At 40.7% G+C, this 21,876-nt stretch overlaps 1 protein-coding gene across 5 annotated transcripts in view; it reads right to left on the reverse strand.

The window, feature by feature from the left end:
* ADAMTS20 (ADAM metallopeptidase with thrombospondin type 1 motif 20) overlaps nucleotides 1–21,876 on the reverse strand; it is a 192,368-nt gene that overhangs the window by 84,410 nt on the left and 86,082 nt on the right. For 4 of the 5 annotated variants that reach the window (XM_075930240.2, XM_075930230.2, XM_075930246.2 and 1 more), the window contains 5 exons: nucleotides 12,355–12,500; nucleotides 11,994–12,175; nucleotides 11,761–11,897; nucleotides 7,866–7,983; nucleotides 3,829–3,924 (listed from right to left, as the gene is read on the reverse strand). In XM_075930240.2, coding sequence (XP_075786355.2) covers nucleotides 3,829–3,924; nucleotides 7,866–7,983; nucleotides 11,761–11,897; nucleotides 11,994–12,175; nucleotides 12,355–12,500 — 679 coding nt within the window. The remainder of the gene's footprint in view (nucleotides 1–3,828; nucleotides 3,925–7,865; nucleotides 7,984–11,760; nucleotides 11,898–11,993; nucleotides 12,176–12,354; nucleotides 12,501–21,876) is intronic. The other variant, XM_075930234.2, reaches the window with a different exon arrangement.

The raw sequence follows: 21,876 nt of genomic DNA on the forward strand, positions 1-21,876 counted from the left end.
TATTTAAATCCCCCGCGGATTTCCCTACGACGACTGGTGAAATTTACATGCCCCTTCCGGAAAAGGGGCCAGTGTAGACGAGCCCAATTATGTTTTGAACAAATATGCATTTAGAATATCCAAATACCTGCTTTAATTCTTAGTTCACTCATAAATAAAATAGCCACCACAAATTCATAGTAAATAAAATCTTTATAAACACACCATCCATTCTTGATCTCTTTCTGACAAATAAACACTTATACATACATTACAAATAAGAAACAGAGCACCAAATCACACTAAGGAACAGGATCATTGCCTTGTGATCCCATGTGATTGGGAGTTCACTTTGAATTATATATGCTGGTGGTCTTCTGCTGCCAGTACAAAAACATCGTTGGAATTTCTAATTATCATAGATGACAATACTCCTAACTCAAAAAGCAGTGCAGCCTATACGGGGAATTCTTTATCAACCTTCTCCCAACAGATAAAGATCAGAGACCTACAAATTAATGGTAACATAGGTTAGGGATGTAAAAGAATAATTGTTTACATGGTTAACCAATAAGCATGAGCTTATCGGTTACCATAATGGTTACACACAAGCTTCTGGGCCTGCCCCAGGGAGCCAGCTGCCACCCTGCACTGCTGCCTTTGTATCAGCCACCCCATGCTGCTGCCTCTCTAGAGACAGTGGTGCGTGGCAGCACTCGGCTTCCCTGGTGAGGGGCAGCAGGCAGGAGCTGGTGCAGGCCACGTTGTGGGCTCTGCAGTATAAAGCTAGGGAGCTGGCTGCGCTGTGGGGTTTCCAGTATAAGCTTGCCAAGTTTTATACTTTATTAAGCTTATACTGGAGAGCCCGCATGCAGCCAGCTCCCTGGGACTGGGGCCAGCAGCTGGGAGCCGACTTCTGGCACACATTGGCTGTCGGCTCTGCTCCTAGGAAACCAGCTGCACTGCAGGCTCTGCAGTATAAGCTTTACACTGCAAAGCCCATAGCGTGTAATCACTGAGATTTTCAGTGGTCACACGGTTACCTAATTAACCACTTTCTAACATCCCTAGCCTAGGTCAATTTTGATCAAATTTATAACGTGCTATTATAATAAGGTCCAGATCAGTAACTTATATTTTTGGTACTTTAATAAGGCCAATTTCTCAAAGCTGAAAATAATTGTGAGTCAAAGCAGTTGTGAGAAAAAATGTAATCAGAAAAATTTGAATGATAACTGGAAATAATTTATACTTCGCTAGATGCCCCCAAAGCCACAGTTTCACAATTGTGACAGAAGGCTGTACTGGTTAAAAAACTAACATGGGGTAGGGGAACAACAGTCAGCTACAAAAATTAAATATATATATTTTACCAATGGAAGAAAGAGGAAGCTGACAGTAATAAATGTAAATCAGGAATTAGGAATTGTGTAAGAAGAATAACAGAGTAAAGGGACACAAAAAGAAATCTGTGACCAGAGTTAAGTACAATAAGAAGGAGTTCTTATTTTAGGAACCAAAAGCATCCTGACAATGATACTATCCACTAGTAGATGCAAATGGTAGAATTATCATTAATAATAATGCAGAAAAGGCGGGACTGTTCAATACATATTGCTGGTCTGCTTTTGTGGGAAAAAACTGATGATGTAATCTCATTTTATGGTGATGATAACATTTGTTCCATTTCACTAGGATCTCTGGGGGATGTTAAAGAGAAGCTACTACAGTAACATATTTTTAAATCAACAGGTCCAGTTAACTTGTATCCAATATTTTTAAAAGAGCTGACTGAGCAGAAATTTTTAAAAGAGATGGATCAATAATGTTGATTAACAGTAATTATTAGAACACTTTTGGAAAGCTAATGTGTCCATAGATGCCAACTTCCAGATTCCCTGGGGGACAGGTTCTCGATCCTCCTCTTCATCCAAGAGCCCTCTCCCCAACATCCCACTAGGGATGTAAATGACTAAAAGCTGGTTCCCCCCAGCACCATCTCCGCTCAGGTCAGGGCAGGCATGTGAGGCAGAGCTGCAGGAAGCTCTTATACATTTCAAAGGGTGATTGCAGTGGGGTCCGACTGCTGCACCTCTCCCTTTGAAATGTACAAGAGCCGCAGGTCACATTATGAGTCACATTCTACAATTACTCCAGCTAACACCAAACTCTTCCCACTCCAAATTACTTGAAGGGGGTCACTTTGTCTTCCCACTGCATCCCCTCCCCCTGAGCACATTGTGCCACACTTCGTGGCCGGTAGGAACTCAGGCAGGGATCAGGAGGGAACCACTTTTAACACCAGCCCCTCCCAGTCACTGCTCTGAAGTCCTGCCCAGCAGCTACCTGAGAAAACCTGGCTGGGGAGGAGGCAGCTTCCACTTCCCACCTGGCTCCTTGTCAGAAACCCTAGCACCAGAGCCCATGCAAGGAGTGGAAGTCAGGCTCTCTCAGGAAGTCACTGCACCGGGCTGCCCAGCAGTGTCTCAGCAGCTGGAAGGGGCTGGTCCTGCCTCTTCTTTCTACTCCTAGCATTTGGGCCATGCATCTTCCAGCAATCAATACTTTTTTGGAGCACCCACAGTGTCAGCACCTATGTCTGTGCCATATTTTAACTAGGCACAGACGGACCAGGCTAATTATAGAACTATCAGTTTAAAGTCAATTCTGCTCAAGATAATGGAGCAGCTGAAATGAGACTAATTTTAATAAAGAATTAAAGGAAGGTAATATAATTGATGCAAATCAATATTGATCTATGGAAAAGAGATCCTGTCAAACTAACCTGTCATCTTTTTTTTTAATGAAATTACAAATCTCTTTGCTAAAGGTAACAATGTTGATGTAATATACTTAAGAGTTCTGTATGACATCTAACTTGGTACCAAATGACATTTTGCTTAAAAACCCAAAAACAATATAAAATTGACATGGCCCACATTAAATTCATTAAAAACTGACTAACTAATAGATCTTAAAATGTAAATGTAATCCAGGAATCACACTGAGAAAAACTGTTTCCAATGGGTCCTACAGGGATCTGTTCTTGGTACTAACACTATTGAATATTTTTATAAGTGATCTGGAAGAAAACAAAATAATCACTAATAATGATTTCAGATGATACATAAATCGGGGGAATGTTAAATAATTAAGAGGACAGGTGAGGATTACAGGATCTTTCGAAAAAGGGTTTTATTTTTGATCGATCCCCGTCTAAACAGCCGTTTTTCTTTAGAAAAGCCTGTTTTGAAAAAAACCGCAGCCAGCATTATTCAAATGAAGCACGGGAAATTTAAATCCCAGCTTCATTTGCAATTTCAAAGTGTCTAATTTACATCCCTTTTTCGAGAAAAGGGATGTAGTTTTTAGACAGCCTTAAAGGAAAGAAAAACATATCAGACAGTAGCTGACCCGAAAAGCTACAATGATTTAGCTGAACAAAGAAAGTTTTACAAAGTAACTTGATTACAAGGTATCAGTACCTACATGAGGAATGAGTATTTAATAAAAGACTCTTCGTTCTTGCAGAGAAAAATTCAATACAATCCACTCTCTGAAAGTGAAAGCTAGATTAAATTCAGACTGGAAATAAGATGTAAATTTTTGACAGAGAATCTCTGAATCCCCCAAACCCACTGAAGTTCCTAGTTTTTTTGTTTTCTTTTCAGATGAAATTTCCCTTGTGTAACTTCTGCAGAAGAACCAGGCAACCCCAGTGATGATAAATTATAATTAGACAATTGCTACAAAGACTTTATCAGGCTTTTTATATTTTATGTCTGCTATAGACTGTTGGGAAAGTACACACAAACCATCTATCAGATGTTCTTTAGAAGAAACCTTTACCAAGGTAGTTGTCATCTTCTGGTTTTCCTGAATAGCTGTGCTGACGAATATCAATGTTTGTTGCTCCCATGGGAATTTTTACAACAACATTATAACCTGGAATATAATTGTACATACATTAGCTCTTTTATAAACACCACAAACATTCACATAGTTATAAACATTAATTTGTTTAACTTTGTTTAATCTTTATATTCCCATACCCTGACTACCAGTGAGGGGCAGCCACTTTTAAATCCACTCATTTTTCAGCAGGAAGAAAATTGTGTGAGCTTCTTTTAAAACACAGAAATTAAGTTATATAAAGTCTAGTCAAACTGAACTATTATAATACTTACTGATTTCATATGTAACAATGAGAAATATTTTTTCTGGTTCTATGAAAACTGAATGACATGTAATCTAACCGATAATGTCAGTGGACTCTACTAATAAAATCCTTTCCATATACATGTCTGCTGAATAGGACAATATAGTGGGACTCAGTAAAACATGGTTCACATTTTCTGTGCAAACTTGGACAAGTTACTTAATCGATCCTGTGCCCCAGCCCTTCATCAGTAAAACAGAAATACTTTCCTCTTTTAAAGAAGTGCTGTGAAGTGAAAATGCATTAATGACTGCTAGGTGCTTAAGTACTACAGTGTGAAGTCCAGGCAGGATAAGTTAGATACAGATGCATCAGATAAATTACGCATGTTAGAGCTCAACTCTTCTATGTGTGAGTTGGACTACTCATTAGAGTATGGATCTATTGTCCTACCTTCAAGAAGCAATTCTTCATAAATGAGTCACATTGTACAATTACCAGTACTCCAGATAACACCAAATCATACGTATTATAGAAGCATCATTTTAAGCTAACAAAATAATGTATATCTAGGTCTACATCTGATAGAAACAGTCACACTCGTCTCACATGCAGTTAAAAATGCTTATTTACAGCTACAGTTCCACCTGAACTTCCAGGAGCACCAAATAAAATTTAAGAACCCTCTACTGTGAAGCTGCTTATCAAATAGTATCACAGTCAGAAGAATAGAAATAATTCTTGATAACTCCACCAATTGCTTGTCCTGTCGACTAAAATTATCTCAGGATTGTTATCAGAACTAAGCTTCAACTGGCTAGCCCTCATCCATGCATAATAAACCAAAAATACATCTACAACATTGTCCCCTCCTTTTTATTATCTGTTACTTGTACAGTATGTATTAAATCATACACATTGATTATTATGTAGCACAGCTTAATCTTAGCACAGATTTATTATATCTGCCACCTGGGGGCAGCACTGTATCTGCAAACTGTTATAATTTGCACATTTTCAGTAAATATTTCACTACTTGTCAATTACACACTATATATCTTTCTAAAATATAGTAATGAGAAAACACCCAAATAACAGAAACACTGACCTGTAACATATTAATATGGGACAAGTAACAGGAAAATTAAATCACTGCTTTTTGAGGGGAGAGAGACAATTATTTGTCAAGTACTCATATATTTCAATTATAAGTGCAATATATTAAAAATAAAACCTATTTTTAAATTGAAAGTTCCATGCTTGAGTACGTTGACTTTTAATACAGAGCAAACCAGCCCCAAAACTTGTAAGGAAGTATATTAACAGAACATTGCTGACAGTGGCATTTGTGCCATTTTTATCTGAATACAAACATATTAGTATCAAACATAAACTCAGTTAATGTGGAACTCCTGCTGTAAATGATGATTAGTGGTATTAAAAAGCCAACAGTTCCTTTACAATGTTATCAAACTCTTAGCAGTATTTCAAAATAACATTGCAAGCGTCTACACAGCCATTCCATTATTTTTTAAATAATTCTGAAATAATGGACAGTTTATCCCAAAATCTGTAAACCTCATTCTCTGAAGAATAATGCCTATTCCGAAATAGCTATTTCGAAATAAAGCATGTGTAGACTCTCCCACTGCTATTTTGAATAGCCCCTCACCAGGGCTATTGTAAGTTATTCCTCCCTAGTGCCTCCTGGGTCTCTAAATTGAGATACCATGTTCACATTAGGAAAGCCTACCTTGAGGCTTCCCTGCAGTGTAGATGTTCTATTTTTGAAATACCGGTAAGCTATTTTTGAATAACTATTCTGGAGTAGCTTATTTTGAAATAGCATGCAGTGTAGACGTATTCTTACATTCTTTCACTGTTATAATTTTAAATGTACATTCACAAATTAATATTGTTTCTAATTTAATAATAATAGGCCTTCCATCATCCATCAGCATAAAAACGAAAGGGATTATATGTATATGCATATGGGAGAGAGGCAAGGGGAAGACAGTAACTGTGTGTCACCTTTACACCTTCTGGTGTTTTTGCTTCATTCCCTGGGACAACCACATATCAGGAGTGGGCAATAAAAAAATGGCAACCCACAGGGTTAGTCCCTGGCAGGCTGCTGCCACTATGTTTACCTGCACTTCTGCAGGTATCAGAGGATTACAGCTCTGATTGGCCATGCATCATTGTTCATGGCCAACGTGAATGGTGGGAAGCGTTACAGACTGGGATGCTGCTTCCCGTCGCAAATGGCGATTCGCCGCCAATCAGAGTTGTGATCCTTCGATACCTGCGGAGGCGCAGGTAAACATGGAGGTAATGGACCGCCAGGGACTAATCCTGCGAACTAGACCCAGCCCGTGGGCTAAAATTTGCCCGCACCGGACAGAGTCCATCTGCCAGGCAAAAAACTGCCAAACATCAGCAACATTCCGGATATACCTTTCCCCTTGTCAGCATCTCCTTCTCCTGGGGAATGGGAAAGTTAGCCAGCACAGAACCCTCTTAGCAGCTCTACATTGGCCAGGCATCTCCTATTTTTGTCAAGGCCCATCTCCACCCAGTGTGCTTCCCATTTAAACTAGTGGAACAGCCTAAAGGGGTCACTGGCCAATTGATGTCTGTGGTCTCCTGACCTTCTGTTCCATGCTCTTATTATGAAACTATAGTTCTATATGCTATTCTTGATACAAGTTTCTTTTTATACATACGCTGATCTCTCAAACATATAGGCATATGAAACACAGATTGTGTTACCGAAGAAACTGAAAGCACAGATTCTCTATGTGAGAGGTTTTCCCAATTATTCCCACTGATCAGAAGGGCATACATCTGGCAATCTGGAATAAGAAGGCATCACATCTTATGGGTGTATATTTGTCATTTTTAAAAAAGAAAGAAAATCAACCAGGAACTCAAATTTGGGATTCATCCCACTCTCTCCTCACGAGGCCAGCAGGAGATGCTAAAGCCCCAATGGGCTGTGTAGTTCATTTTAGCATGCTTTCCCAGAGATAGCTCTGCAACTCCTCAGCACACCATTTCCCCCTCTTTTCTGTTTTCACCTTACACAGTAACTAATTTTTTTCCTGAATAGGTCAGCATACCATGGTATTTGTTGTTGTATCCTTGAATGAGCTTATGTGACATAAAGTCATGGATATTTTGTGTTGGCAGAGGTCCTAAAGAACACACACAGGCTGTGTCTACATTGGCATCCCTTTCCGGAAAAGCGATGCTAATGAGACACTTTGGAATAGCAAAATCCACGGGGGATTTAACTATCCCCCGCGGTGTTTGCATTAACATGGCTGCCGCTTTTTTCCGGCTTGGGGATAAGCCGGAGAAAAGCGGCAGTCTAGACGTGATCTCCGGAAAATAAACCCTTTTCCAGAGGATCTTTTATTCCTACTTTTATTACATAAGAAAAGCTGCTCTGGCATCCTAGGAATAAAAGATCCTCCGGAAAAGGGTTTATTTTCCGGAGATCACGTCTAGACTGCCGCTTTCTCCGGCTTATCCCCAAGCCGGAAAAAAGCGGCAGCCATGTTAATGCAAATACCGCGGGGGATATTTAAATCCCCCGCAGATTTTGCTATTCCAAAGTGTCTCATTAGCATCCCTTTTCCGGAAAGGGATGCCAATATAGACACAGCCACACTGAAATCATACTTTAAACAAAACTTAAATGTAAAACAAGAGAAAAACATACCATAATGAGCACTGTTGAAAGTACCTGCAAGAGTCTTACATGAAGAATTATCACCACCACAGATTCCACACTTATCTCTCCTTGCTTTGGAATTCAACACATGATCACAGCCTGCTTGCTACAAGAAATACAATAAATCTGTGTTGCATATACTTTTAATACATCATTCAGCTCAGTAGAAAACAGTGAAAACAGCACATTTTAAGATTTTCCCCCAATCAATATATATATATATGAACTATTTCCATTTTTGGCAAATCACGAACAGCCTTTTCTATCTTAGGAGCTGTGAGATAAGAAAAAAGTATAATCATTCTGTTATTATAAAAAAAGTAGAAGGTAAATCTATTATTTCTGCATTCTTGATGCATTAACATTTTATAATGGTCACCATAAATTTTAAAGATTATTTGTTCAAAAACCTTTGGAATGTTAAAATGAATCAATACCTTTACTATTATGTGCACATGAACATCAATTCTTTTAAACTCTATAGTTGTAAAATATACAATGATATGATTAATTGACTATTTAGATGACCTTTAGCTAAGATACTAAGAAAAATAAATCCAAGATTGCTATTTTAATTTTTAACTCTTTACTCAGACCATTCCCTTTCCCTCCTCCACATAAGAAAAGCTGCTCTGGCATTCTTCCCTGTGGTAAATCCTAATAAAGGGACACATTTTATCTTCACTTTGACATTATGCAACCTCACTTAAATCAGTAAGGCTACATGGGAATGGGAAGCAAAATCTAGCCCAACATTGTGGGTTGTTTTAGCTTCCTTCCCACTATAAAAAAAACCTGTTGCATTACCACAATTTTCATCCCTCTAAGAAATTTGAAATTATATTTTTCAGGGCTAAACTGCCTCCTGATTTTGAGAAATATGATGTAAAACTTCATCTCCATAGACATAATAGCATTTTTCTCTGCTATTTGACTGGGGATGAAAACTCACATTCAAGACCTAATTTACTTCCAATTTACTCCAATTTTACATCAGTCTACCTACACTGATTTCAATAGAGTTACCCTTAATTTATACAGGTTTAAATGAGAGAAGAATTAGGCTCTTAGGATTCAAATCTGTGTCTTCTACTTTATGAGCTCTGCTTATAGGTCACTAAGCTGACTGGGATCAGAACCCTGTTAAAATAGGTTCAAACAACTTTGCTTTAGTGGTTTCTAATAGGATTTGTTTTGATATGTAGAACACTATATATATATATTATAGTGCTTTTTTTGTGTTGGTACTGCCCGGTATGCAGTACCGGCACCTCCAGATGCACTACCAGCACCCACAGCTCAACAACTTGTCCCCTGGGGTACCGACACCTTTTTTTTCTTTACCAAAAAGCACTACACACACACACACACATACACACACACACACATATATACTATATGTAGTGAAAGAGTGCCACTGGTTATCGGAGCAGAAGTCATCTGCATAGATGAACTTGCATGAATAAGTCAGTAGCAGGTAGTTTGTGTACAGATAGAACAGGGTGGATACAAGCACAGAGCACTGGAGTAAACTGTTGGATTACTTTCTCCACGCCCTTGTTCCATCTCCCCAAAACACCCTCAGGAAGTAGAACTTTGGCAATATCCACCACTCATGCTGGGAGAGCCCTCAACAGTTGTATTTTATTGTAGGCTGCTGTCAAGTCCATGGAAATAGCTCCAGTTTTTAAGTACTGTTGAAACCTGTTTTCTATATATGTAGTGAGAGGCAGCACTTGGTCACTGGTGCTTCTGCCCTTCTGTAAGCCAGCTCGGTGGATACTGAGAATTGTCATCACCTCTGAAGATATATGCTGGAGGATAAGCCACTCCAACACTTTGAATCTGACAGACAACAGAGAGATGAGCTGGTAGCTAGCTGCACTGTGCAGGTCCTTTCCAGGTTTTAGAAGGGTGATTACTTTTGACATTCTCAAAATCCTTGACGTATTACCAACGTTGACAACCCATGTCAGGAATTTGGATAATCATTGATGAGCACTAGTTCCAAGGTGTTTCAGGAATTCTAGTGAAATGCAGTCAGATCCCTCCTCCATTCCAGGTTTGATGTTGCATGGTACAATGTCTATTTCAGTGCTTGTGAATGGCGCTATGTACTAACTAAGTGGATTACCTCATCTGAATTGCTGCCATTTGTTGTGAATCTTCCATTATACAAGCTTATTCAGGGCAACCTTTGAAACCTGAAGTAAATGACCAGCAACATGGTTTGGAGTCATAGAACACTGGGAGAGCACTTGCTGTGCCAAGTCAACACACAAAGTTCTAGGATTTCTGGCTGGAATGGGTGAAATTCATATTATCTGTTGTTTCCTCCCACCTTGCTTGTTTCAGAGCAGCTAAGAGTCTTATTAGGTGGTCAACAATATCTGGATCTCCAGACAATTCATACGGCACCAATAGTTCTGAACAAAAGGTGTCAAAACAAGGAATGCAGACACAGCAATAGACTTGTGAAATGGACGCTCATGCTGCTTTGAAGATGGCTCCATAGAAATGGTTGTAAGTTTCACCATTTGGCACAAAACATGATCGGCTGGTAATGATACTTCATTCCAGGATTTAGTTGAATTTCTACTAATTAGGTTTCCTGAAATTCCACCTTCTTTTCTTTAAACTTCTAACGATGGGCAGCTGAAGGCTGACAGTGGTAAGTGATGGTCTGTGTTGACTGTGTACATAGTTGTCCAGGACCACACATAATACTGGTTGGGGATAACATCTAGAGATGACATACAGTAGAGGTCATGTGAGCAATCATGTCACTATCTGGCTGAGTGAAATACACCCAACTGGTTTGGGCCAAAGATGAGAACAAGGTCATTATTTGACACCAACCTAGCCAAGATGGTAGACTACTGTGGCAGGTGACACCTCCACCAAAGTGAAGACAGTTTTGAGTGTCACCTGCCTCCACAAGGCAAGCATCAAATGTAAGTTAAATGACTTCCTCATTGAAAAACAGTGGAAACACGAGGCAAAACCAGTCTACCTTGGCATCACACTAGACTGCTATTTGACTTACCCTGGACATCTAAAACAAACTGCTGCCAAAGTCAGAACCAGGAATAAGCTACTTAGCAAATTAATCATTTTGACATGGGGTACAGGCACACCGACACTTCACAAAAGCTTTGGTGCTGTGCTATTCCTCAGCAGACTACTGTGCCCCTTTTTGGTGTTGTTTACCTCACACTAAATTGGCTAAATTTGAATTGAACATAACCATGCACAATATCACAAGTATCCTATTCCATGGCTATCAGTTTTGAGCTACTTAACGCCTCCACACATTCGGGGCAGACAGGTGGAAAAGCTACATGCCTATCTAGGTCTACCACTATGCAGACATCTTCAGTCATTCCAAAGCATAATTAATGTCCATCATGGTCTCCATCAGATCAGAATCTGTCAGCAGCAAGCCTGTGGTGCACTAAGTAGTCAGCTAAAGACATGTGGAATGGTTTAATTGTCGCTGATCTGACCATTCAACCTGCCACATCATCTCTGAATTCTGTTGAACAGGTTCAGAACCAGCTGAAAAATATGCATTGGCAGCTTCTTCATATAGGGTCTGCACATGATTCAGTTTGTTAGTGTGGTTTCTGCCAGACAATGGTGCATGTTGTTGATGAGTATCAACTAACCAAACTTCATTATGGCTTTAGGGTCCTTCATCTGCTGGTGAAGCTGGTGTTGAGTGGCTCAGCAAGCACTGCATATACTAGAAGAACTATACATAGTGTATATAGTATATATAGTATATATAGTATACATATATATATACATGTGATATTTATTAGTCTGTTAATACATTGTGTTTATATATAAGTATTATAATATCCAAGTTAAGTGTAAATACCCTGCATAAGCCTTGAACGCATATGTCATTGGTTTCAGTTCCACAGGGAGTACCATCGGTAACTCTATCTTTCAGCTGGTAGTAGGAAGTTGTTCCAGACACTCGGCAAAAAAGTTTACAGCGATCTTTCATAGCAACTGTAAAGAAAATCCAGCATGATTTTTTACTGTTGCAAAGCTTTAAGTATATGAACATTTGTGTTTAGTTAGCAAAGAAAGTTTGTATTTACTTACTGCCACTGTATTTTGGAAGCCAGCGTACAGCAGATGTAAGACCATTGATGTTGAAATGTTTACCATCAAAATCGGAGCACTGTTGCTCTCGAAAATCTTGCTTGCCCTTTGGACATGAATCAGTATTACATGATCGAAATTTCATCCTGCGACCCACACAGTATTTTCCTCCATTTCTTGGCCTAATCAAAATGATTGAAAGTAAAGGACATAGGTACATTCTGAATATCAGAGATTGTAGACTGACTTCTAACTTTAGAAATTATTGAAATTGATATTTATTTTCCTGACGCCTTTGAACTAACTTGCTTGGTCTTAACAATATAAAAAACATACTGATATAAACAAACAAACAACATACTCAGGTTGATTACATAGCCTGGTTGTGCTTTTGATTCCACCTCCACAGCTTCTTGAACAAGAACTATATGGTCCCCAAGTTCCCCATTCTCCATCCACAGGACGTGTTTCCATTTCTTTGCTTACACAAATCCCATGGTAACAGTGCTGTTCAGTTGACAAACAATAAAATATAGTTAGTTATGTGTGCTTAGAACCTAAAACAAAAGATAGAAATAAAAAAATTGATAAAAAAATTGTGAAACAAGATTAATGGAAATCAACAGACATGTTTTTATCACAAAGTTACCGTATTAAAGAAACAAAAGAGAAAATATCTTATTAAAAACACACATAAAAGCACCAACAGTTAATGTTAGATTTTGCTTCTATTTTAGGAATGTAAATGAAATGCCAAAATTTCAAGTGTTTTGCAACAAATAGCTCTCATTGAGAATTACAGATGCTGCTAAGAACTTCTGAAAATGTGGCCACTTCATTTAGGTGCCAATATGGAAGTCAAGCTCTTTTGAAATTCTGGCCTTAAATGAGTGTTGATATTTTACATGCAGACTTTCTAACTAGACCTACAGAAGACTTCAGCTATTTGCCTTGAAAATTCATGATGAAAAGCAAACCTAAAAATTCTACCATGTTACCATGTCATAAAGAAATTCAAAGTGCTTCAAGTATGCTATGAGAGCAAACAAAGCTAAAGGAAATCTTAAGTGAGATAGAGAAGCTTTTGAGCTACAGAGATCTTCCTCGAGTCTAGGAAAGGTACTGAGAAAAACCACAGCTAAATCTCAAATATCACTTTGATGCCACTTTAGATCTTACTTGTGCATAAGCCCAAAGACTTGAAAATACGAGTGACCAGCAAAAATACAGTGATTGGAACTGGCCAAATATAGCTATGGCATGAAGCTAACTCTTAGCTAGTGAGAGTCACATTAAGGTAGAGATAACAAAATTGCTGTATATTCTGTTAGGGCCACTGCCGTTATTAGATTCAGCATCCTATAACTGTAACTAGTTCATTTTTATTAATACAATATCATGAATGAGCATGACAATTTCCAGACAAATGAGAGACAGTATTATTACTCCTAAGAATATACAGTTTAAGTTCCCAATCCTGTATACGAGTAGCCCTACTGAACTCACTATCTTCCTGAAAAGGCAATCATAAGTATCCCGGGATTTAGTGAATGGATGAGGTTTTTTATAAAAGCTGTTAAGGGGGATAGTTGCCCTTCTCCTATAAATTAACTATGGGAACTGGGGGACTAATTCCTTCAAAAACCCAGCCTACATTTAGTCTCATACAAGGGCATAGCGCAGCAGTGAAAGTAAGGAGGTGTGCCCCAGCAACAACTGGCTGTTATAAGGTACAAATATTCATTTTGTATCTGATGTCTTTTGGGTTCAATTCCACCTTTTTAGTTCAGTTTTCTAGCACCTCTAAATTACAAGCTATGAAAATGTGATGATTCTTCATAGATCTCAACTGTGAATATGAAGAAACAAAGCTCTTGGATTTCAAAATTTACCACGGGATGACTGGAAATCAAATATAAATACAGTGAACTGAAAAATGTAGCTCCAAGTTCACAAAAAATAGTACTTAATTCAAAAATAAGATTTTTCTTGTACACGTTATGTATATCTGAAAGCACAGCTTAAGCCAAAATTAAAAAAGAAAACAAAAAGGGCTACAATAATTTCAATGGAGATTTCTGGAACATTGCACATAGAAATCCTATGTCTATTTTGGAATTATTTCTCCTTATAAAAGTGGTAAACACATATTAATATTTGGGATTTTAATAGTTTCTTCAATGAAGTTGTATCTACTATTGTTCCATTGCATCCCTACAGAAGCAACAAAAAGAAATCACAGTAGAAAATTGATGAACCAAACACACTGGGCTTTTCTGAATATTTTATAATTTTCCCCTTTTCTTTCAAAAATACATGTGTTTATTTACATTTACATACATACATACACACAACACAAGAAGTATGGCAGATGGTTTATAATCCTATACATATACACACACCACAACAGAGACAACTGAGAGATGTTAACCTTCATGACTATACTTTGATTAACCAATAGATTAAGCTCAAGCCTGGGAGAACCAGTTTCCTAACCTCTCTTCAGGGACTTGGAGGCTGAAGAGTGGAAAATTCCCAAACATAAAACAAAGAAGTCAAATTATTGATTATAGCCTTTTGAAAACCACAGAGGCTGGGTGTATCTGGCACAAAGACTCACAGAGCAAGCTAGAAAACTTTTGGGTAGGTGTGAGAAAGTATCTGGACCAGCAAAAACAAGAGAAAGCTAGTGCAGAGAGAAGGATCCATGTTTTAGAACAGAAGCTATATACTACATCAGAAGGACTCTGGATACCCCCAGATGATTCTGACTCCAGCCCAAAGAATGCGCTGAAGTGGTAAGGAAACTAAGGCAGGAAACTTAGTTTATAAACATAGGGTTTATAATCCATAGGGTATATTATTTTTTCTATTTGTCTGCATCGCTCTCAGATGATTCACTAAAGAGTAACATTAGAATCCTGATCAAACTGTCTGCATATTGTGTGTAGGGTTTTCAGGTGTCTGGTATTGATCTCGACAGTCCGGTATTTTCGCCTCCTGTCCGGTAAAATAAATGCAGGAAATACCAGACACCTAAAATGTCCGGTATTTTCTGATTTTTTTTCCTGCCAGGAGGCGAAGATACCGGACACCTGGCAACGACACACTCAGCATCCAGGCCCAGCCCCTGGCCCTCCTGACACCCTGCCACTCCCTGCTTACCTGGTTCCTCAGGGCCTTGTCATGTGGCTGAAACAGAAAAACAAAATGGCCACCAGGGTCCCCTTTTTTTTTGCTCAACAACTTTGGTCTCCCCCCTTTTTTTCCTCAATAGAATCTTTTCCCAGTGGTTTTTTTTTTTTTTTGGGGGGGGGGGTTGGTATTTTTGCTTAAACCATCTGGCAACCCTAGGTGTGTGTTACACCTATTACAATGCTTTTGAAAAATGAAATTCCAGACCCAGAGCATCCACACAGCAGGAATTCTGGGACAGTGTAGAGGGACCCTGATAAGTTAGTACTGGTACTAGAGGCCTAGCAGTGGGCTCACATGGTCACAGCTCTCAAGATGGGGCTATTAGACACAGGGTCTGCCCCAATGAGAATGTGCCTAGAGGCCCCAAGACAATTGCATTGCCATGACTTCCTTAGGCCTCCAGGGGCTTAAAACACCCAGAATGCAAAGGTTGTATCTTCTCACAACAGTCTGGTAAATGACAAACAGGGGGCACTCAATTTTATCTACAGGGATTGATAGTGCCTCAATCTCTTTTAGAATAACAAGTTCAGCTACATTCACATCTCTGAAGACTGAGAAATGAAGACCTATGATAACGCTGTGCCAACTCTGCCCTCTTTGAATCATGATTTAACACATGGCCAACACACATGTACTAGCATTTTTCCTGAGCATACAAGTATCTTATGACAGTATCACACGTCTTCTCTTTGCTAAGGCAAAACTATGGTTTAGTTGGGCACTAACCTATGCTTAAGCAATGATCCTACCTCACACAAACTACTGCAGACCAACATTACCTCCCCTTCATCCTGCTCTGAGAATTTTTTGAGACACTAAGCCACAGAGACAACTGTCTCATATACCACCACACTGCTAACAATTCCCATCAAAATACCACTGTGCGTCGATATACACACAGCCTACTGAAATGAGATATATTTGATCCTTCAACATGCACATCCTCCTCTCATTATATCACAGTAACAACTATGCCAACTTCTTCCAACTAATCTCTCCAGCATTTAGTGCAGCTAAACCTAATGTATCAAAAGCAGTTGGAATGAAGGCTGGAATTCAAATCTGTAGAACAAAACACAACACAAACACCAGCACATTCTCTTAGTCCTTACTCATGTCTACTTATTATCATTCTGAAAAGGAAATGAAAAGCTTCATGGACTTTCTTCAGGGCTTTGTTACTGTTGAGATAGAAATCAATTGCTCATCGTACATTGAGAGTGTGCAACAATGCTTGGAACCCGTTCTTGTGTGGCTTCAGAAAGAAGGCAGGCAAGTGGATTGGTTCATTAATATGGAAGGGTATGAGAACTTTTGGGAGAAATATGGAGTGGGATCTCAGTGTCACTTTGTCCTTGCTGAAAATTGTGTAAGGAGGGTCTGCCATCAGGGCTGCTATCTCACTGACCCTACTGCTTGATGTGATTGCTACAAGGAAAGTTACCTTCATAGACAAATGTTACAATGAGCACGTGGTGAGTGGCTCAAAGGGAGGTCTCATGAGGGTTTTAAGGACATGGTTTAGGTCCCACAAAGAAGTGGGTGGTTTTATTGTGGGAAAAGTATTTTGGAGACCTGTCTGAAGCCATTTGGTCATTGGGTGTGAGAAAAGAGACACCTGGTGAAGCAGTTTGTGAAATGCTACAATTCAGTCTCTATGGACCTTTATGGAGCTGAGACACCTGCCTCCTGTAGCTCAACAAAATAGTCCAATATTGTGGGCAGGGATACAGAGGAAGGTGGGATGTTATGTTTTTGTAGGACCCATGTGGAGAATCTCTTCCACGTACAGGTATAAGTATCTCTTTTACCCTGTCAGACAAGGAAATTCGGCATTGTGGAGCTATGAAGGAGCCAGGCCTTGAGGTGGAGAGCTGAAGGGTCTGGAAGGAAAGTGTGACCATAATGTTGGGATAAGAGATTGTGACATCGTAGTAACATGTGTGGAGTGGAGACAGTGAGACGTTGGAGGTATGGGAACCAAGTCCGCCTGGACCACGATGGCACTATCAGTATGATTCAATTTGGTCCTGTCGGGTTTTCAGTATCACTCGAGGGATAAAGGGTACTGGTAGGAACACATAAAGGAATGGAGCTTCCCATCTCAAAAGAAAGGTATCACCTAGGGATCCCTTCCCAAGGCCCACCCTGGAGCAAAACTGGTGACATTTACAATTGAGCCAGATTGCAAAAAGGTCGATGTCAAGATGACTCCACTTGCAGAACACCTTGTGAAGGGCTGCGGAGTCCAGTTCCCACTCATGTTGGTCTGAAAATACACAACTCGGGTTGTCCTCCATAACGTTGAGGGCTCCCAGCAGGTAGGTTGCTATAAGGGTATCTGGTGTCCTAGGCACCAGTTCCAATCTTCGATTGCCTCAGTACATAGGGAGTTGGATCGCACTCCCCCCAGTGGTGGATATAATACTTTCATAATGTATTGTCCATAAGGATTCGGATGACCTTGTTTCGGATATGCTGAAGGAAGTGCTGGCATGCGCAGCGTACGGCTCTCAGCTTTAAGAGATTGATGTGAAGTTTGGTCTCTTGAGAGGACCATTTGCCCTGTACTGTGTGGGAATCCAGGTATGCTCCCCAGTCCATAAGGAAGGCATCCGTGCTTATGGTAACCTTTGGGGAAGGCTGTTGGTAGGGAACCACTTCTAGAATGTTGTATGTTTGTGTCCACCATTGTAGGGAAGGAGGAAGTGATAAGGGATACAAACTGCCCCGTGTAAAGGATCCCTGGAGGAGACATAAATGGTGGCCAGCCACTCTTGTAGGCACCTCATAAGAGTCTGGCTAGTCTTATGAATAGCTTGTGACTCCCATGTGACCAAGTATTTGGAGACAGTTGGGCACTGCTGTATATGGTGAAGCCTATACCATATTTATAAGAGCAGTAAGTGACTCGAAATTGTGTTTGAGAAGTGTTGCTCTAGCTGTATTGGAGTCTAGTTGAGCCCCTAAAATTCGAGGGTTTGTGTGAATTTTTGTTAGTTGATGTGAAAAACAAGACTGAGTAGCAGGACAATAGTAGTAGTATCAACCATGTTTTGTAAGATATGCCTTTGATAAGACAATCATCTAGGGAAAGATTATCAACACTACATGGCAAAGGTAAGCCATTACTACTGCCAGGGTTTTTTAGAAGACCCTCGGCACAGTCAATAAACTGAGCATGAGAACCTGGTATTGGTACTGATTGGAGCCTAATGTGAAAAGTAAGAATCGTCCCTGTTCTGGCTGGATAGTTATGTGGAAGTAGGCATCTTGGAGGTCAAGGGCTGAGAACCAATCTCAGCTGTCCAATGCTGGTATGACGGTTGCTAAACTGACCATTATAAACCTTCAATTTGTTTTGTACTTGTTGAGTTGCCTGAGAACTAGTATGGCTCTCCACACCCCTTACTTCTTTTGAGTGAGGCAATAATTTAATAGAACCCTCTTTCTTGGTAGGTCAAGGGGATTGGTTCTGTGGTTCCAATTTGTAGCAGATGCTGAACTTCCAGTTGTATTAAGCTCTCTTGGGAAGGGTGCCTTAAGAGGGATAGGAAGGGGGATGGGTACGGTGAATGGACATGAAGGAGACGGAATAACCCAGATGAACAATCTTTAGGACTCACCAGTTAGCTGTTATCTCAGTCCAACGTTGCTAAAAGGACCATAATTGGTGGGTAAATTAAAGATTGCATAGCATAGGTCATGATATCGTAGAGATGTTACTCAGACCCCTGACCAAACATTCAAATTTGCTGTTTAGAAGTAGAAGGCTGATGCATAGCAGATTGGTGCTGCCCTTGTGGTCCGTGCTTTTGTTGTTTCTGTATCTGCCTATAGTTGTAGGGCCTATGGGTTTGTCTGCAAGGATTTCATGATCTTGGATACTGGTTATAGCTCTGGCACTTGTTTGGTGGGGTGTACATTCCTAAGGTCCTGAGTGTTAGGCATGAGTCTTTCAGAGTATGGAAGACCTCATCAGTCTTACTGGCAAACAGGTGTGATCTATCAAAGGGAAAATCTTCCACTTTCAGTTGAAGTTCCCTCAGTATACCTGAGGCTTGGAGCCACTAGGCTCTACACATTACTATCGTCATGGCAGTACTACAAGCCACAGTCTGCCACATCCAGGGCCACTTGGAGCGCCATGCAGGCATCAAGGACTTTAAAAAAAATGGGAAGAAAGGATCTGAAAAACCTGGATGGGGAAAAACCTGAGGTAAAACTGTTTTGTTTCTGGACAAGGGAGGGTGGCTGCAAGGACATCCATCTGCTATCCAAGGATGGTAGAGAAGGACCTGAGGTGTCGCACTGTGCGCATAGTAAATGGACACTTACCACATGAAAGAACGCCACTGTGAATGCACGGTGTGGCAAGACACTGCTAGGAAAAATCTCCAGTCACCAGCGTAAGGACACACCAGCACCTGAAATGGAGCACACATAAGGACAGCACTCAAAGAACAAAGCTTCTTTGAGATGTGTGTCCCTGTGGTTGCTCCACTTTAGGGCTACGTCTACACTGGCCCCTTTTCCGAAAGGGGCATGTTAATTTCACAGGTCGTAATAGGGAAATCCGCGGGGGATTTAAATATCCCCCGCGGCATTTAAATAAAAATGTCTGCTGCTTTTTTCCGGCTTTTAGAAAAGCCGGAAAAGAGCGTCTACACTGGCCCCGATCCTCCGGAAAAAAAGCCCTTTTCTGGAGGATCTTATTCCTACTTTGAAGTAGGGCTTTTTTTCCGGAGGATCGGGGCCAGTGTAGATGCTCTTTTCCGGCTTTTCTAAAAGCCGGAAAAAAGCGGCGGACATTTTTATTTAAATGCCGCGGGGGATATTTAAATCCCCCGCGGATTTCCCTATTACGACCTGTGAAATTAACATGCCCCTTCCGGAAAAGGGGCCAATGTAGACGAGCCCTAGGTGTTGGTGCATCCTCACGCTGGCAATCAGAGATTTTTCCTAGCAGTTCCTGGCCATACCATATATGCGCAGTAACTGCCTCCTGGTGCCATTTGTGTCCATTTGTGTGCATGGTATGACCCCCTTTGTTCCTTTTTCTCCATGGAATCAATTGCATAAACTCCAAAATAGAAGGAAAGAAGAACCATCATTACTGCAGAAGATGAGTAACTTCTTTGTGTTGTCCCGGTGAGTTTTCTATGCTAGGTGCTGTAGAGCAAAGCCTAGTTGGAGTTGGGATGTGGAGCCATGCCTGAGTCATAGAAGAGAGGACAGCCAGTCCTACCATGGCGGCCACTAGCTCAGTACCTCACAAAGGTATGTTCAGAGGACCATGATGCTGCTCTGCACATGTCTACCAATGGGACAACCTTCAGAAATGCTGTGGACACCGTTACAGCTCTTGTGAAATGTGCTATAACTCAGTGTGATGGCTGCTTGTTAAGTATTATGTATACATGACAATATCTACATGGAGAGCTATTGAGAAAACTTCACCTTTAAAGCATTCAGTGATAGATAATAAGAGTTTGAGGGATTTTGTGACAGGGTGTATCAACCCCTCACTGTAGCTGACTGAATTACCTCAACCCAGCTGGTTGAGAAGGTCCCACCCCCACAGCACTGCTGGGCATGCTCCAGCTAGAGACTGACTATAAAAGATTCTGGAGCAGCTCAGTCAGGGCTAACTGCTGAAGGGGAAGGAGGCGCTGAGGGAGTTCCAGACCACAGAGTGGCAGCCAGGCCAGAGAAGCTGCAGAATGAGAGTGAGCTTACAGAGGAGACATCTGCAGGTACCAGTGGTCTGTGTCTTGTGTTCTGTGTTATTGTGGACATTACTTTGACCGGTAATCAAATGACTTGTGTTGTTGTTTGTGAGCCTGCTGCAGTCTCTGGTATGGAGTGTGTCATTGCCACTTATTTGCCAGGGTATCGATGCCAAGAGCTCTTAGCATGGCTAGGGAGTCCTTCATTGTATGGAAAACCTCATCCATTTTGGAGGAAAAGAGGTGTGCCTTGTCAAATGGGAGATCATCCACCTTCTTTTGCAGACTTTTAGGGATGCCTGAAGTCAGGAGGCTGTACACATAATCACTGCTGTTGTTGTAGTGCAGGCTACCATATCAGCAACATCCAGCATCTCCAAACAGCACATAGCTGTTTGGAGAGCTATACGTGGTATCATTTGGCCCTCCTACATAATGGCCTGGAGTTGTGGGCATCTGTGTATTGGGAGATGCTCCACAAGTTTTTGTAATCTGGTGTAACTGTCATGATCCTAAATGTCATGGGTCCGAGAGCTCTGATTTCTGCTCTAGATGGAGTGGATGGCACTGTGTGATGGCATCTGTGGAACAGGCAACCCATGGTGGCCAATGCATGGGTGGTAGAGGATATGGCAATGGTTGGCTGTATCACTGATAGGCAGGTGGTCCATTTGAGGACTTTGTTGGTCCCAGCTCCCAAGAAGGCCTCCTTTGGGTGGGTGAGGAGTGTTTGGAAGAGAAGCAGCTATTCTATTTGCCTGCTTCAGCTACACTATATGCTATAGAAAAAGTGGGGGACAGAGGCTGCTGTTCTGTTCTCATAATAGGAGAGTGATCAGAACTGAGAAGCAGTGATTGTGGCACCAAGTGGACCTCTATATCAGTGTGGTGGAGGAACTGTCTAAGTGCCAAGGGATTCTTTGGCATACAGGCGACTCTGCATTTATGAACTA

Source organism: Pelodiscus sinensis, chromosome 1 (assembly GCF_052426305.1).
Source record: "Pelodiscus sinensis isolate ZL-2025 chromosome 1, ASM5242630v1, whole genome shotgun sequence".
Taxonomy (NCBI): Eukaryota; Metazoa; Chordata; order Testudines; family Trionychidae; genus Pelodiscus; species Pelodiscus sinensis.